Below are 18,756 nucleotides of genomic sequence, written 5' to 3' on the forward strand. Positions count from 1 at the left end.
AATATGGTATGTGTGCGCTATAGCCCGTCTTTGCCATAGGCATGTCGTCATTTACATAATATGACTGTCTCTGTTTTCAACTGAAGATGATAAGACACGATATCTTTGTAACGCTAACAGCCACAGCCGAGACGTTTTGCATCAGTAGTTATACTGTACCTGCACCATGCAGAGACCTGAGATGTCCCCATGGATGTGTCCTTTGGTTTTCTTATGAATTAAGTGGTATTATGCGTTGATCCGCGGTTATGATCCGCGGCCAAATACATATTGAGGGTCCTTTGACATGAAAAAAGTTTGAGAACCACTTACTGTATAATATAGCAACATCATTGTTTCAAAAAAACTGTTTAGGATTTAGAAGGCATTTCATGATTTTTCAAAAATAGCAGATCTACAAGCTCATAATGAGCTTGTATACAGTAGCTGCTATTTTTTGAATAGCCCAAATCTATAAAATGACACAGGTTCTTTCCCTTTCCCTTTCCACTTTCCCTTTCTAGTCGTCTACTCTGAGCATCGGCCTGTTTTTATAGTTGTTCCCTAATTTGGTGGTTGGAGCACATCTTGGTTGGAGAAACATCTCTCTTCGGGGTGCACTCTTTGTCACTTTACAGGCCCTCATAGACATCAACGATAGGTGTGGATGTTCCGTCACAACTTAGTACCTTACTATTGGACTGCAAGTTTAATTTAATGATTGACCAGTGGTGGTAGAGATCTTTTTAAAGTAGCAATACCAGCTTTAGGAAAAGGTCTGTGTTAAACATTGTACTTGAGTCAGGGCCGTGTTTATGCACAGGCAATGTAGGCACATGCCTATGTCTTGTCGGGGGGGGGGGGCCGAAAAATGCCCCCCCAAAAAAAAAAAAAAAAAATTAAAAAGTTTTTTTTTTTTTTTTTTTTTTTATTAAATAACATAAGCCTAACCTAACCCTAACCCTAACCCTAAAACCGAAATAAAGTAACAAAGAAACGCCCAAAAACGGCCACAATCCGCGAAATAACCGCAAAATTTCGCACACATGCACGCGCGCGTGCATGTGCGCTGGGGGGGGGGGCCCGAAAACTGTCCGTTGCCTAGTGCGCATTTTGACATTAACACGGCCCTGACTTGAGTACAGGTACACATTCATTGGTTCGGGATTACGTTTTCATAGGTTATTCATAGGTTCCATCCAGTTATTACACTGGCCCGGGGCACAGCCCGAAGAAAGAGAAAAGAAAGAGAAAAGCATCAAAATTTACTTTAAGTACCAAATGAAAAGTACTCAAATTTGTCAAACTTTGTTGAAAAAAGATGATCGACAAGCTCAGAACGCGTCCCGATGCAACTCACTCTGAGCTTGTAGATCAGCTAGCTTCAAATAGCCAAATGTATAAACATACTCAAGTACAGTAAAAGTGCCTAAACATTGTACTGAAGTACATTTACAGTACTTGAGTAAATCAATATTTAGTTACTTTCCGCCCACTGTCACGTTACAAGCTCTCATGGACATCAGTCTGGATGTTTTGTGCCAAACCTTCATAGCTTAGTGCTCTTACTGTTGGACTGCAAGTTTAACCCATTCAATCCGGGAAACATCTCTGTCATTTTAGATTCCTTTGGCTATTCAAAAAATTGCAGATATATAAGCTCCTATGAACAGTAGATCTGCTATTTTTGAAAGATTTTGAAAATGTGTGCAAATCTTTGAATATATATTTTTAAAGCGAACATTTGAACTCAAATCTTTGCTTCTGGGGATTGTACAAATCTTCTAATTCCTAGCAACTTTTTTTTTCTCCAAACTTTTTTCATGTCAAGGACCACCCAAAATTAAATGTTTTTGGTCGCCGATCCCCATCAAAATATGTTGTTCCAGGGACCCCCCAGAAGCAAAGATTTGAGTTAAAAATGTTGTTTCAAAAAATATATATGTATTCAAAAATGTGCACAAATGTTCAAGATTCTTCGCGCTATGAGCTTGTATATCTGCTCTTTTTTTAATAGCCAAAGAAATCTTAAAATGACACACGGATGCGTTCCCGGTCCGAATGGCTTAATGACTGACTTGTGTGTTGGATGGGATTGTGCAGTGTGTGCCACTGTGAAAGCCAGTTTCTCTTTTCAACAACCATATCCACTTGGCTCCGGACTGCGGAGAAAAAAAGCTGATGCTCAAATGTGACCTTATGAAATGAATCCCCCCCCCACCACCATAGAAAAAAAAAAAGAAATCCAACCAAATGATCGTTTTGAGTGGGCTGCCATAAATAGATGGGCATGCCATGCAAAGGCAGGCGAACGCCGCACGGAGCTCGGAATGAATCACTCTGAGAAATGATAACCTGTGGGCATATGCATACGCTGCTGTGTGTTTGCAAGAAAAATATCTGAATTCAGAATAGCACTGAGGAAACGGAGACTCGGAGAGAATGGTGTGGGCACATTTATAACCCATCAAGACCGGGAACAAATCTGTGCAACCACTTAAACCATTATTTTATACTTGAGCTAGATATACAAGCTCATTGCGCGGCACTCGGTAGATTTGCTTGCAGATCTGCTATTTTTGAAATATCTTGACAATTTGTGCAAATCCTTGAATATATATTTTTAAAGCGAACGTTTGTAACTCAAATCTTTGCTTCTGGGGGTCCCTGGAACAAACTATTTTGAGATGGGGGGTCCCGTGGTCAAATACATATAATTTTGGGTCATCTTTGACATGAAAAAGTTTGAGCACCACTGATATAGCAATTAGTTTTTTTCAGAAAACTGTTAGGATTCAGAAGGCATTTGTAGATGCGTTCCCGGATTGAATGGGATAAGCATATATATTTGAAATCCAATCTTGGGAAACTTCGGTGCATGTTTTCTCTGCTGTAATTATGAGGAGTTTTTCCCTCTTTAATTTCCCCAGAGGATTAGGATATTTTTTTCTGTCAAAGTGAAGTAAAATTGCGGCGGACAGACATAGGCAATGCAGCATTTGTGTTGCCCTGACATTTAATTTTGTTCAATTATCGGTTTAATCTATGCAAGCCTTACGTGTCAGACACTAAATGGTGGCTCTCAAGCCCGATTGCAGTGACGGTGGTGTCATAAAATTCTAATCAGCCACTTGGTTTCTTCTGTAGCCAGCCTTTATTTTTTAATTGTGTGTGTGTTTGGGAGAGTAAATGTCTGTCCTTGTGTGTGCACTGCACATACCGTTGCTGTGGGGCAGAAACTTATCTTATCAACTTTTTGGGTTCTTTTTCGTTAATTAACTTACTTGATCAGACTACAGCGTCGCCATAGACCGTAAAAATGAATGGACAAAGTGACGCCATTGGTTTCTACAGACCGTAAATGAAGCCTATTTTTCAGCAATTTCAAATCCGCCATCTTTATCCAGTGTGAAATGCAACTGGAAATGAATGCTATTGCAGCGAGGGCGGGTCTACACTTGGTAGAACCAGTAGAAGCCCTAGAAACATACCCTACTTTATCATTATTTTTTAAATTAATGGGACCATAATTTACTAAACACATATGATGATTTAAAAAAGACTTTAAACTAGAGATTGAAAACATAAAGTGTTTGTGAAAAGGTTTACTAAGGTAATAAAATCAAGTGTAAAGTTCACCCAAAACCTCATTGACTTGCATTGATATTATTATGTATTGCGTCCGGAGAAGACCATTAATAGGAACAGCAGGCTGAACCAGAACCCCGGAAGTGAGCTTCAGTTCCAGCGAAGGGGGTTTGCCCCTTATGTGTCACACAAAAGCATCAAAAGTAGCAGATCCACAAGCTTGAAACGTGACGCACCGTGAAGCGTTTTGAGCTTGTAGATCTGCTACTTTTGATGCTTTTGGAATTTGAATCCTGAAAAGTAACAGTTTTGGACGTATGAAATTTCCACCCGACAGTATGTATGATCAAGTAGGGTGTTCATTTATGAAAAAACACAACACGTTAAAACAAGGAGATAAGACGTTTCTGCCTGACACCGACGATATGCACAGCGCGTGTGTGTGTGTGTGTGTGTGTGTGTGTGTGTGTGTGTGTGTGTGTGTGTGTGGCAGCCATCACGGCGGGCTGTCAGTCCCTGGCTCTGTGTTGACAGTGGGCTTTCAGAGGGCCGGCGGCTCTTAGCCTAATGTGATTACTGTCTGTGTGAGACCCAGCCTCATCCAGCCACTCACACACACTCTGACCCAGCCAGCTGTGAAGGATGAGCAGCACACCATGGGCTTAGAGATGAAGTGGTGGCCACACACACACACACACACACACACACACACACACACACACACACACACACACACACACACACACACACACACGTCAGAAAAGGAACTGCGTTCTGTGTGTGTGTGTGTGTGTGTGTGTGTGTGTGTGTGTGTGTGTGTGTGTGTGTGTGTGTGTGTGTGTGTGTGTGTGTGTGTGTGTGTGTGTGTGTGTGTGTGTGTGTGTGTGTGTGTGTGTGTGTGTGTTTTCTTGATCATCTTAATGCACTAGGGGTTCTCAAAGTGGGGTATGGGGGAAAGTGGGGACCCCCCCAGGCGGGGAGGGGGGGGGGGGGGGGGGGTTCCACAGTGTCCCCAACACAATTTGTGTTGGAGTCGTTATTTTCTTTCTTTCTTTTTCATCTTGAACATAATCTCGAAATGTTTAGTTTTACGTATTTATTTATCTTTCACAAATCTTTCTCTTATTGGGGTCCTTGGCACAACATATTTCCAGATTTCCCACAGCCAAATACATATGAATTAAAGGGGATAGTTCACCCAAAAAATTACTTATTTTCCCATGAAACCTTGAATTCATGGAGATCTTTTAGTTTTTGTCCCATTCCTAAGCCAATAATTTGATGACCGGCGGAATGATGCTTATGTCTCCGGTAGGAGACTCAAAATGTACACTTTCAGTCTCCTACCAGAGCCACTGCCGGTCATCAAATTATTGGCTTAGGAATGCGACAAAAACTAAAAGATATCCATGAATTCAAGTCTCCATGGGGTGTGTAATCGATAGAAAATAAGTCATTTCGGGGGATGTGAACTATCCCTTTAATATAGATTAAAATGTTTGTGAACCACTGTTCTAATGGGTATTTTCTTTCACTCCCCCAACCCCCCCCCCACCCCTCCCTTTCCACCCTGCAGCTGAAGAAGCCAAGGAGCTGGAGGAAGAGGAGTCAAAAACAGGTCAGCCAAAGCACATCTGTTGGCCTCTGTTAGCCTGTGTTTTAGCCAGAAGTGCTGACCAGCTGCTTATGGCGAGCGGAGAGCGCCGGGTTAGAGCTGCTCCTGCTGCTATGTGACTACTGGGAGCTCATTTGAAGTCTGGGCTACTTTTGCTAAAAAAAAAAACTGAAATGGATTTAACTGGTGCCCCACTGCTCAGAGCTCCATAAGAACGCCATGCTAAGACCTCAACCCTGTCTGGAACCTGCACCACTGGGTCCTTTTCACTGAGAAGGAGTGCAGTCCTCTAGGGGTGCAAACAGTTAATCAAACTAATTGATTTATACAAAATAATCAATAATCAATGGGACAAAATATTATCAATTTGACTAGGCAGCATTACTGAGGTAAAGCGGGGCAAGGCCATGAAGACGTAAAACAAATGAACATAAGAACTCATTCTGAACTTGTTGCAGGTTCTTAATGGACTTCTTGGGTGGGCCAGATAAAAGTGACAGAATTGAGTCTGCTAGAAACAAAACAACAGCTATGTGAGTTTTTCACCGTCAGCAATGGAGATAATATTGTGGACTAGAGATATTTCCGAGGTGATAATATGTTGTTTTTCAGACATTGCTCACGTGGTTATCGGAGCTTAGACCGCTATCGAAGACAACTAGATTTTTGTGGCCTTCAGACTCATAGAGTCTAAAAAAGGAGGGTAGCAAATCTGTTCTTTGTTTTATTTTCAATAACAGGGACCGTTGTCTTTTCTTTGTTTAACCCATTAAGACCAGGAACACGTCTGTATTATTTTATAGGTTTCTTCGGCTATTCAAAAAAAAAGCAGATATACAAGCTCATAGCGCGTTGTAGATCTGCTATTTTTTAATAGCCAATAATATATGGAATAAGGGGTTACACAGATGCGTTCCCGGTCTGAATGGGTTATCTGCAGAAAGTAGGGAGCTGATAGACTTGTGGGCACCAGGTGTTGATTTATTGATAATACTAGCTCTTGGATGTCCAACGCCCAAGGATTCAAACACGGATCTCCCGTGCGGAAAGGGACACTAAAGCCAGACATCTTAACCACTAGCCTAAGAGGGAGATATCCCCCCTTGCCCCCCCCCCCCCCCCACTTGGTCCCTGGGGGAGATCTTTTGGTCTTCAGGCAGAGGCTCTGAGCTCACCCTGCTACAGAAGCATAGAGATTAAATAATAAAGGCAAATGATAGAGCCTTGGGGGCTCCACTTTAACCACTTTAACCCTATTTCACACTTTGGCTATTTTTTGAGAATGAAAAAAATCTGGGATAATTTTCTCTTTTGGGAGTCGCCTGGCATAAAATATTTTCAGACGGGGTCCGCAGCCAAATACATATTAATCTGGGGGTCCTTGACATGAAAAAGGTTTGAGAACCACTGTCATATCAGTATCAAATCCAGCAATAAGATGGAAGACAACCAGTATAGAGAGGTTACCTGAATCTCTATCATTAAACCATTCAATGCGGGGAAGCATCTGTGTCACTTTAGATTTCTTTGGCTATTCAAAAATAGCAGATCTACAAGCTCATAGCGTGGCACCGAGTGCCGCTCTATGAGCTTGTAGATCTGCTAGTTTTTTTGAAAAATCTTGAAAATGTGTGCAAATCTTTGAATATATATATTTTTAAAGCGAACATTTGTAACTCAAATCTTTGCTTCTGGGGGTCCATGGAACTAAAATATTTTCAATTTTCTTTTCAAAAACAGCAGATATCGCACTATGAGCTTGTATATCTGCTATTTCTGAATAGCGAAAGAAATCTAAAGTCACAGAGATGCGTTCCTGGATTGAATGGGTTAACTCTCAGTTAACCCAACTCTCACTCTCATTTAGCACCTTAAGGCCCCAGAAACCTAGACTGAAATACCTCATTAACATCACTGGAATGGAGATAGTCTATTAACTAGATGGACACTATACTTTCTCTGGTATTTTGCCAAGAAAGGCAAGGTTAGAGATCAGTCTATAGTTAACAAGCACAGAGGAGTCAAGATTGCTTAAATGGATTTATTTATGGTAACAATATATATAGTCTCTGTTGGATGGAAACCTCATATGTCCAAAACTCTTACTTTTCAGGATTCAAATTCAAAAGTAGCGAAAAGTAGCAGATCTACAAGCCTTGCGGATCTGCTACTTTTGATGCTTTTGTGTGACACTGTAGTATGATCATGTAGGGCGTTAATTTACGAAAAAACACAACAAGTTAGAATATGGAGATAAGAGGTTTCTGCCCGACAGCAACGTAATATGCTTTAATTGTTTCCTTAGCCTCCAATCATTCAATACAAATAAAGTGGATGGACAGTCAGCTGAGCTGTGGGTTGGCATTGGTAGGGCATTACTCAGCTTTCTGTGGTGTTGGAAACATCCAGGTTTTATTGGGGAGACTCTACACAGAAACCTGTGTGGGATCCAGCACCCATTTAAAGCCAATATCTCTCTACCTTATCTCCATCAATCTGCCACTTTTGCCAATTTTGAATTTGAATCTTGAAAAGTAATAGTTTTGGACACACAGTATGAGGTTTCCACCCGACAGAGACGATATGATAATGAAATAGAGAAATATGGCTTCATCTATAATTTTCTTTCTGTCAAAATGTAACACTTTGTCCATTTTCACATTGGGTTTTCAGAAAGAGGAATTCACATTTACTTCACTAAGCTTGTAAACTCTGTTGAGCTTCTTTAATCTGTCTAAAAGAAGACTCACCTTACTTTACGGATATAGACTTTTTTTACTTCTTATGCCACGTCGCCGCATGAGAAATACAGAGAAAAGTGGCGGGAGAGGTAGTGGTGATAAGTAACTAAATACTGTACATTTACTCGAGTACTGTACTTCAGTACAATTTCTTTGGTACTTTTACTTGACTTGAGTATGTACATTTTTCAATACTTTATACTTCTACTCCACTACATCTCTGAGGCATATATATTGTATTTTTTACTCCACTACATTTGTTTGACATCTTTAGTTACTGGTTACTTAAACGTTTTATTATTAATACAAAACCCCTATTCTATCCTCAAGCTGTTTGAAAATAGCCGATCTACAAGCTCACAACGCGTCACATTGTGAGCATGTAGATCGGATATTTTCAAACAAATTGCACACATTTTGAAATAATATATTAAAACCTTAGTGCTTCTACTTTTGGTACTAAGTACATTCAGCTGCCAATACTTTTGTACCTTCACTCAAGATCCTGAATACAGGACTTATAGTGTACTTGTAACAGACTATTTTCTACATTGTGGTATTGATACCTTTGCTTAACCAGGAACGCATCTGTGTCATTTTAGATTTCTTTGGCTATTCAAAAAATAGCAGCTACAGTATATACAAGCTCATAGCGCTGCACCGAGTGCTGTTGTTCTATGAGCTTGTAGGTCTGCAATTTTTGGAAAAATCTTTCAATATATATATTGTTTAAAGCGAACATTTTTAACTCAAATCTTTGCTTTTGGGGGTACCTGGAACACAATATTTTGAGACATTTTTATTTTTCATATTCTTTTCAAAACATTTCATAGAAAAGTTAAGAAAACCATGGGGCAATATTCCCCTTTAATGGGTTAAGTAAAACAAAAAAGAGTACTTTTTCCAGTAGAATGAGGGTGGTGGGGGAGCACATGCAGCCCATGGGGATCACCAATGCACGGTTGAGTAATATTATGCGAGCAAGCGCTTACGCGCCGCTGTGCAGGGGTCTGTTTTAATTAGTGATCTAGGGGTTATCCTGTGACCCATATCTACTAATAATGAAGGCATCATGGCTGCTCTATTTACATATGTTTAAGGCGCTAATGTGTGACCACTGGCAGGAATTCATGTGGCGAAAGGAGAAAACAAGGCAGTGGCTCAAGTACGGTATATATAAAGAAATCTTGTTTGGTGTAGGGGGGCAACAATTAATCTAACCTATCAATTTCATTGATTAAAAAAAAAAAAGACATAATCGATTAATAATCAATTCCTATTTGTGGTACCGGTATGTCAATATAGGTGAAAAGCTTAACCACTTAAACCCAAGCATCGGTATTGTGGGGAAAGCTTTCACTGAAAATAGCAGATCGACAAGCTCACAGCGCGACGTGTAACATGTTGTGTCGCGTTGTGAGCTTGTCGATCGGCTATTTTCAGCGAAAGCTTTCCCCACAATAACGGAATACCGAAAAGACTAGTATCGAGCCCTGAGAGACACCGGTTACCCATGGGTTTAACTGGTTAAGAAATGGGGAAAAAAATGATAATAAAAAATTGTTGAAAATATCTACAAGCTGAGAACTTTAGACCGTATTGCGTCAGCAGGTACAGAAAGACACCGACTGGTAGCCCTGCCTATAAGCTCATAAGCCCAATTCCCCTTTGCCAAGAGGGGGGGGGGGATTCCCTCTTGTCTGAGTGTGGTAGATGTTTGGTCTCCCATCTGGGTGTTACAGTTGCAATTATCTCTCCCTGTTGGATGGGGGGGGCACTCGAAACGTACATGTTGTGCACTCTTCTCACGTGTAACTGTACTTAATGTTTGACGTCTCTGTCGGGTAGAAACCTCATATATCCAAAATTGTTACTTTTCAGGATTCAAATTCACAAATATCAAAAGTAGCAGATCTACAAGCTCGAAACGCGTCGCTTCCTGCCACGTTTCGAGCTTGTAGATCTGCTACTTTTGATGCTTTTGTTTGATGCTGTAGTATGATCGAGTACGGTGTTAATTTTACGGAAAAAACTATGGAGAGGTTTCTGCCCGACAGCGATGTTATCCAAGCAACTGTGGTTGATAACTACATTTATTGGTGGTTGGTGATCTAGTGAACCCTGGACACATCTCAGGGGTCGTGACCTCCACCTCCTCCCACTACTCCCTGCCCACTAGGACAGGACAAAATATATATGAAAGATAACTTATGATCCTACGTTGATGTACATACTGTACTGCTGCCCTCTCTGTGAGTGCACTTCATGTGTTCTCAATACACGTGCATTTTGTTTTCTTATTCATATAAATCTAATGTACAGTAATATGCTACTTATCCTTTGTGTACATTTTCAACATGTGTAATAATTCACTTTATTTACCTACCTACCAGCCTCTACAGTATATGGTGTACTTTATTAATATTGTTATGGTCAATTATTTATTAAATGACATGTATTAAATATTAAAATAAGTAAATAGCTAAACATTGAAAAAAATGAAATGCAACAACCTCACATGTCCTCATTATGTGCAAACATACCTGGCAATACAATTAATTCATTAATAAAGAGTAATGGTATCATCCACATGTCAAAACAACATAGTGGTAATTCATCTCCTGATGAACCTGTCATGTTTTGATGGTGATTGAGGTTTAAGTCAGGCTTGGACTGGTAAATCAATGCATTTCTATAATTGACCCACGCTATTTCCAATTAAAATATAGATTATTAAAGTGTCTTAAATTAGGTGTATAGGTTTAGGTTATGGCTCTGTTACGGGTCTTGAATTATGGTTACTACGCCAGATGCCTGCAAATATATCTAATGGATATAAAAAAAGCAGGCTAAACTTGAGAGTGTGAAGACTTTGGAAGCACTTAACTTTGGAGAACATAGTCCCATAATAGAACCATAAATCTCACAGTAGTCGCGACTTCCCGTGGTTTTCAACCATCTCACATGGATTTATGTTTGAGAACTCCAGGCCAAATTAATGCGTCTCTAAACTTTTTTTACTGTAACAACTTCATCTCCCACCTATAGTGTACACGGGGATGCCAGGTTGTGTTATGGGATGCCAGTGTATTCCCTGTGGCAACATGATAGAATGTAACGCCAGGGGTCCTGTGGCTACTGTCCCTTGTCCCCATGGACATGCTTAAACTGTGGCTCTTCATGTTCCCTCGGGAGCCCATGGCTTCCAGCAGTGGTGGAAGAAGTACTCGGATATTTTTTATTTTACTAGAGTTATTAAGACTGGCGGCCGATTCTACAAAGTGCTTTGTGCCAAGGACCCCCCATCTGAAAATGTTTTGTTCCAGGGACCCCCCAGAACAGAATATTTGTGTTAAAAAATGCAAAATTATTCCACATTTTTCAAACGCTTATATGTATGTAAAATAGCAGGTACAAGCTTGTAGTTCTGCTATTTTTGAATAGCCAACGCTAAAATCTTAAATGACACAGACGTAGCCTCGCGTAGCCAGACAATATCACACGACACACTGCGTGGATATTAGTCTGGTCCCTATCAACGGTAGATTTTCTTCCAAGGGGCGGTTACAAAAAGACCCAAACGGACTCTATTGGTTAGACCTAAACCAATCAGAGCAGTGCTTCCTTGAACGAACCAATCAGAGCAGTGCTTCCTTGTACGTCATTGCTCCAAATAAGGTGATAAGCCCGCCCACATTTGGATACTGGGCCCTGGTTGGCTCCGCACAACTGCGGAGGGAGAGAATTGAAATCTCTATGGAGGGGGGCCAGACCTAATCTGCCGAGGGCTAAAGTGCATGCAATTTTGCAAAGGCAGATTCGTCTGGAACCAGGCTAACACAGACGCTGTCCCGGTTTTAATGGGTCAAAGTAAAAGTAGCAATATCGCAATGTAGAAATACTCTGTGACGAGTAAAAGTACTGTATCCAAAATGCTACTTTAGTAAAAGTACAAAGCATTGGCATCAAAATGTACCAATAGTAAAAGTACTCAATATTTAAAGGATTTTTTTTTTGACCCTGAGATGTTGTGGAGTATAATTTTCTATTACACACTCAAGTAAAGTACCTCAAAATGGTACTTATAAGTACAGTAGTACTTGAGTAAATGTACATAGTTTAGTTTCCACCGCTGGCCTCCAGTCTCAAGAAGACATTAGGTGAAGATGTCTGCCCTCCATTGCTCGCTAGGGGGACCATTCTCATACCTATAGGCAAACCATTCAGTAGGCAGCACTAAGAGAGAGAATAGAATAAGCAACAGAGGTGACTTTCAGTCTGGAACAGCTGTCCTTGTTTCTGTTTTTTCCCCCCTCTGTCTATTCAAACACTGCACACAGTCTGGTAGCTAAGCTACCATATAGCAGCAAGCCTGATAGGAAAAAAATCAACAAGACATTTAGTATGATTAGCTTGAGGCTTTAACCCATTAAGACCGGGAAAGTATCTGTCAGTTTAGATTTTAACCACTTTAACCATTATCTTATTTATACTTTGGCAATTTCTTTGAAAAATCATGAAAATGTGTGCAAATCTTTCAATTTAATATATTTTTAATGCAAACATTTGTAACTCAAATCTTTGCTTCTGGGGATTCTACAAATGTCTTCAAAATCCTAACAGTTTTTTGAAAAAATGTATGTTGCTATAATATCAGTGGTTCTTAAAACATTTTCGTGTGTAGGACCACCCCAAAATGTAATGTATTTGCCCCCCTGTTCTCCCTGTTTTTTTCCAGGGACCCCCCGCCCCAGAAGCAAAGATTTCAGTTAAAAAAGTTTGCTTTAAAAAAAATATACATTCAAAGATGTGCACACATTTTCAGGATTAAATTTTTTTTAGCAGATATACAAGCTCATAGCGCGGCACTCGGTGCCGCACTATGAGCTTGTAGATCTGCTATTTTTGAATAGCCAAAGAAATTAAAAAAAAATGACACGGATGCGTTTCCCGGACTGAATGGGTTAATACGATTCAAGCAATCATCATCAATTCATCAGGCGGTGGCCTTGGTTATAAAAGCTCTGCATGTGTGTGTGCATGTATGTGTGTGTATGGGAGGGGGGAGAGGAGGGAGGGGGTGGTGTTTGTCAGTATTATGGAGCAGAGATTTTCCTTCAGTCTAACACAGTTCCACCTTGGCAGAACCTTGGCTTTGCGTGGAGGGGTTAATTCAACACACAGCGGAAGGAGGAAGAAGAAGAGACAGCCTCACATGGCTCTCTCTCTCTCTCTCTCTCTCTCTCTCTCTCTCTCCTCTTTTTCAGAGGCTGTTTCAAATTGCTCTTTACCGATGACGTTTTTTTTTCCCCGGTGAAAGAACTGGGTCACAGACTGTAAAACCCTGTTAATACTTTGCTTGCTGCGCGCCGGTCGTCGCCACCGCGCAACGGAAATATGGCTGATCTACAAGCTCACAACACGTCACAGCGTGACACGTTGTGAGCTTGTAGATCTGCTATGTTTGTTGTCGGTGCGATGCAGTGCGCAAATCGAGTATAAATCAGGCAGAACGCTTCCAAGGGTTTTTGCTGCTATAATAAGGCCCAGATTCTCACCATGGGTCTGTGTAACTACATGTGTGGTGGTCCAGGGACCACCAGGGGTCTGTGTAACTACACGTGTGGTGGTCCAGGGACCACCAGGGGTCTGTGTAACTACACATGCAGTGGTCCAGGGTCCACCAGGGGTCTGTGTAACTACACATATGGTGGTCCAGGGACCACCAGGGGTCTGTGTAACTACACATGTGGTGGTCCAGGGTCCACCAGGGGTCCGTGTAACTACACTTGTGTACACTCTTCAGGGCCCTATCTTCCACCCGCAGTGGTGGGAAAAAAACGCCAAGGACGAAATTCCAAGGTGTTCTTATAGCAGGCACAGTGACAGCAGCAGCAGGTGATTCCTTGTTGTTTACGGAGTGCATTGTTTGGATTAGGCGCCTATAGGTACAGGGTTAACAATGCGTTGCACTTTGATTGCACTGCACTCAGATTACTGTGTGTGTATGTGTGTGTGTGTGTGTGTGTGTGTGTGTGTGTGTGTGTGTGTGTGTGTGTGTGTGTGTGTGTGTGTGTGTGTGTGTGTGTGTGTGTGTGTGTGTGTGTGTGTGTGGTACCCCTATAAACAACGCATTATGCTTAAGATTACCACAGTCGTTTCAGGGAAGAGGTGAGGAGGTGAGAGTTGGGGAAATAAAAACATGCTTGTGAGCGTGGGGTGTGGGGTGCGGGGGGGGGTGGATATATTTATTTTCATGTGTTTTTCTGCGAGGGAGTACAAGTACACAGTGGTGGAAAAAGTACTCAAATGTTTTACTTAAGTAAAAAAATCAATACTGCATTGTACTCTGTTAGAAGTAAAAAGTCTGATAATCACAATTTTACGAGTAAAAGTACAAAGGTATTGGCATCAAATTATACTTAAAGTACCAAAAGTAAAAGTACTAAATGTTTGATAATAGCCGAACCACAAGCTCACAACATGTCGCGATGTGACGCTTTGTGAGCTTGTTGATCGTCTATTTTCAAATAGCCTACGTATAGAATAGGGGCTAAAGTGGGTAATGTATGTTTTATAATATAATAATCTAAATCTACCGAGTAACTACTAACTAAAGTTTTCAAATACTTGTAGTGGAGTTAAAGTACAATATTTGCCTCCGAGATGTAGTGGAGTAGAAGTAAAAGTATAGACAATTGGAAATACTCCAGTAAAGTAAAAAAAAAAGTAAAAAAAAAATCAAAATTGTACTTACTGTAAGTACAGTACTTGAGTAAATGTATTTAGTTACACCACTGAGTGAGTACACATGATGTAGCCATTGTGTGCATTTGTACACAAATGCTTGCACTTGCATGTACAGTGTAGCACAGGCCTCTGTGGCCATTATAATGTGCTTCCATGCAGCTGTGTGATTTCCTTTCTCTGTGTGTGTGTGTGTGTGTGTGTGTGTGTGTGTGTGTGTGTGTGTGTGTGTGTGTGTGTGTGTGTGTGTGTGTGTGTGTGTGTGTGTGTGTGTGTTTGCGCTGGCTTTGCCGAGGTCGCTGCTGGCTTTGACAGCTCCGAGCTCAAAGCTTTTGAGTTTGAGGCCGGTTATAAAACACTGTTTGTTTGCAACCTCCTCTCTCTGCTTCGACAAGGCGAAGAAGAAGAAGGGGAGCTCTCTCTCTCTCCTCCGCTTTCTGAACGAATGAGTCCAGGTCCCCACAGTTATCAGCGGTTATTGTCCCAATCAGGCTGTGCTTTGAAAAAGGGGGGGGAAGGCACACAGTGCTACCGGACAGCTCATTAATCCATTAAGGCCGGGAACGCACCTGTGTCATCGGGCTATTCAAAAATAACAGATATACAAGCTCATAGCGCGGCACCGAGTGCCGCGCTATGAGCTTGTAGATCTGCTATTTATGAAAAATCGTGAACATTTTTGTAAATCTTTGAATATATACTATTATTTTAAGCTTAGGATTTAGAAGACATTTAGAATCCCCAGAAGCAATACGTTTTGAGTTACAAATGTTCTTCTTAATAATATACATATTCCAAGATTTGCACACATTTTCACAGATGTCCTAAAATAGCAGATCTACAAGCTCATAGCGCGGCACTCGGTGCCGCGCTATGAGCTTGTATATCTGCTATTTTTGAATAGCCCAAAGACATCTAAAAATGACACACGGATGTGTTCCCGGTCTTAATGGGTTAAGATAACACACAAACATGCCCCCCCCCCTCTCATCATCCAGGGGTTTATTAAAGTGGGCCTCATTTCGCCTCCTTTGTCCGCCTCGGGAACCTCTGCCTTTGTGGGCGCAATTGCAGCCAGATGGCAAAACAAAGCTGGCTGTCTGGGGGAGACTTAGAGACGGAGACCTGAGAAGGTATACAGGGCCAATAACTCAACTTCACCCAGGCTCGCCGCCCACACCCACACCCACACCGCGCACCCACACCATGCACCTGGCCGGAAGCAGGTGGTTTGGGGGCAGTGCTGGTGAGTAACAGTACATTTACTCAAGTACTGAACTTAAAGGGATAGTTCACCCCAAAAAATTACACAGAGACTTGAATTCATGGATTTGTTTTTGTCGCATTCCTAAGCCAATCATTTGATGACCAGCGGAATTCATTAAATTATTGGCTTAGGAATGCGACACAAACTAAAAAATAGACATGAATTCAAGTCTCCATGGGAAAAATAATAATTTTGGGGGTGAACTATCCCTTTAAGTATACAGTTTTGGGGTACTTTTACTTTACTTGAGGACTTCCATTTTTTTTAAATGTGACTCCACTTCACCTCAAAGGCAAATATTGTACTTTTGGCTCCATTACAGTTATTTGAACATTTCAGTGACTAGCTACTATGGAGATTTAGATTATTATCATGTATGCAAAAACATATATTAACGTATTAAGCCCGCCCCGGCTTCATACTTTGTGTGTTCGGAAATAGACGATTTACAAGCTCACAAAACGTTGTGCTGCGAGGCGATGTGAGCTTTTAGAATGGATATTTTTGAAAGATTTTGACACATTTTGAAAACTTTTGAAAAGAAAAACTTGTGAAATGGGACATTCTGCATAATGAGTACATTTACGTTTGGTACTGTTGATGCTAATAATGCTGACTATAATAATGGAAAGCTGGCTGTCTGGAAGACACTCAAAGAGAGGCCTGCTTAGATACATGGCCAGGAACTCAACTTAAGCCAGTGTGCATGGGTGCCCACATGGGTGCCCAGTTGCCCAGATGGGTGCCCACACCGTGCACCTGCCTGGAAGCAGGTGTGTTGGGGGCAGTGTTGGAGAGTAACTAAGCACATTTACTCAAGTACTGTACTTAAGTAAAATTTGAGGGTACTTTTTACTTCTACTCCACTACATCTCAGAGGCAAACATCGTACTTTTGGCTCCACTACAAGTATTTGAGAACTTTAGTTCCAAGTTACTTTTAGATTAGATTATTACTATTATTATTATTTTATTTTTTTCAATTACAAAACATACATTAACCAATGAATCTCTATTTTGTACGATCGGCTTTTAAAAAATCTTACAAGCTCACAAAGTGTCGCATCACAAGAAGTTGTGCGCTTGTAGATGTGCTATTTTTGAAAAGGTTCAACTAATTTTCAACAGATTTTGAGTACTTTTACTTTTAAGTACATTTTGATGCCAAAACTTTTGCACTTTTTACTCTGGTCAAATTCTGAAGGCAGGACTTTTTACTTGTAACACAGTATTTCTACATTGTGGTTTTTGGCACTTTTACTTTAAGTACTCACTTCCACCGCTGGCTGGGTGTGGGATGGTTGACCTCCGGTCTCTGTTGGAGCCAGTCTCTCTGAAACATTGATGAGACATTACACATTAGAGAAGGAAAGTCATTCTCTCAGCCTCCTCTCAGAGACATTCTTTCACCTCTCGGCTTATTAAAATCGCATGGTATTAACTTTGCCGTTCACAGAGAGGCTAAATAATTGAATCAGACCAAAGACGGAGTCAAATGAATAACTCTAATGACATTAACGCTTGAGGGAGAGCCATTCGGAGCTGTGAAGGGTATAGAGCCACCGTGGCCGAGTGGGCTGCCTCGATCTGGCTCTGCTTGCTAATAGCAAAATTAAGCCATTAAGACCGGGAAAGCATCTGTGTCATTTTAGATTTTGGCGGTTATTCAAAAATAGCAGATATACAAACTCAGCTTGTAGATCTACTATTTTTGAAAAATCTTGAAAATGTGTGCAAATTTGAATATATGTATATATTTTTAAAGCGAACATTTTTAACTCAAATTTGCTTCTTGGGTCCCTGCAACAAAATATTTTGTGGTGGGGTTCCGTGGCCCAAATACATATCATTTTGGGGGTCCTTGACATGAAGAAGTTTGAGCACCGCTGATATAGAAACATACGTTTTTCAGAAAACTGTTAGGATCTAGAAGACATTTGTAGAATTGGCCTCATGGGTCTTAATGGGTTAATTCCGTCGCTGATGAGGACATATTCCTGCACAAGCAAAATATCATATCGCTCACATCGCTAAAAGAAAAAGAAGGACCCACAGATATAATCACTCTGTTTCAATTCACTGGTTCGGTGGAAATGCAGAGGAATCCTATTGCTAACACCTAAACGTGTTTATAATTAGTGTGGTTGCCCAACAGGGCAACCAGACTATAGTACTCTATAGCTTTCTTTCCATCTTTATAGATAAACTTTTTTCGAACCGCTACTCCTCCCACAGTTTTTATACCCTAATGTTGTGCTATATATCAAAATGACCGTCTTGAACGGGAATCGCTTGTATTTTGATAAGAGATTGGTTGAATACTTTAATTGATATTAATTTATTAGTGCCATTAAATGTCCCCATCCACTTTAATGGAAAAGTGAAAAAACTCAAATTCAAGTATTTTTTTCTCAGAAACCTTAACAGCTAGAGTATCAGATTTGGAGGGAAAATTCATAATTAAGTCCCAAATTATTTAACAAAATATCACACCATTCGGCCTCATGGTGGCGCTATAACAGCCCCCTTTACGTTTTGGCCCGTAACTCTTGAACCGTAGGTCCTAAAATCAAAATTTCTTTTCACCTGGATTCCTTGGGTCACGACGCATCTCCCCATATAGGCCACGCCCATTTGCGTCAGGATAGATTTTTTGATATTGATTTATTTGTGCATTAAATTTCCCCATCCACTTTAATGGGAATTGCAAAAACTCCCATTCAAGTATTTTTTTCTCGGAAACCGTAGAGGCTACAGTTACAAAACTTGGAGGGGAGGTTAATAGTTTTTTGAAAAATTATTAAGAAAATAATCACACCA

The 18,756-nt window shown here is 40.7% G+C and overlaps 1 protein-coding gene across 1 annotated transcript in view; it reads left to right on the forward strand.

Annotated features, from left to right (window-relative positions):
- The window catches only part of cd276 (CD276 molecule), a 179,020-nt gene that overhangs the window by 120,800 nt on the left and 39,464 nt on the right, over positions 1-18,756 (forward strand). The window contains exon 6 of the mRNA XM_084056365.1: positions 5,144-5,185. Within this exon, the coding sequence (XP_083912491.1) occupies positions 5,144-5,185 (42 nt within the window). The remainder of the gene's footprint in view (positions 1-5,143; positions 5,186-18,756) is intronic.

The sequence above is a fragment of the Gymnoscopelus microlampas genome (genome assembly GCF_963454915.1).
Source record: "Gymnoscopelus microlampas genome assembly, chromosome: 1".
In the NCBI taxonomy this organism is placed as follows: Eukaryota; Metazoa; Chordata; class Actinopteri; order Myctophiformes; family Myctophidae; genus Gymnoscopelus; species Gymnoscopelus microlampas.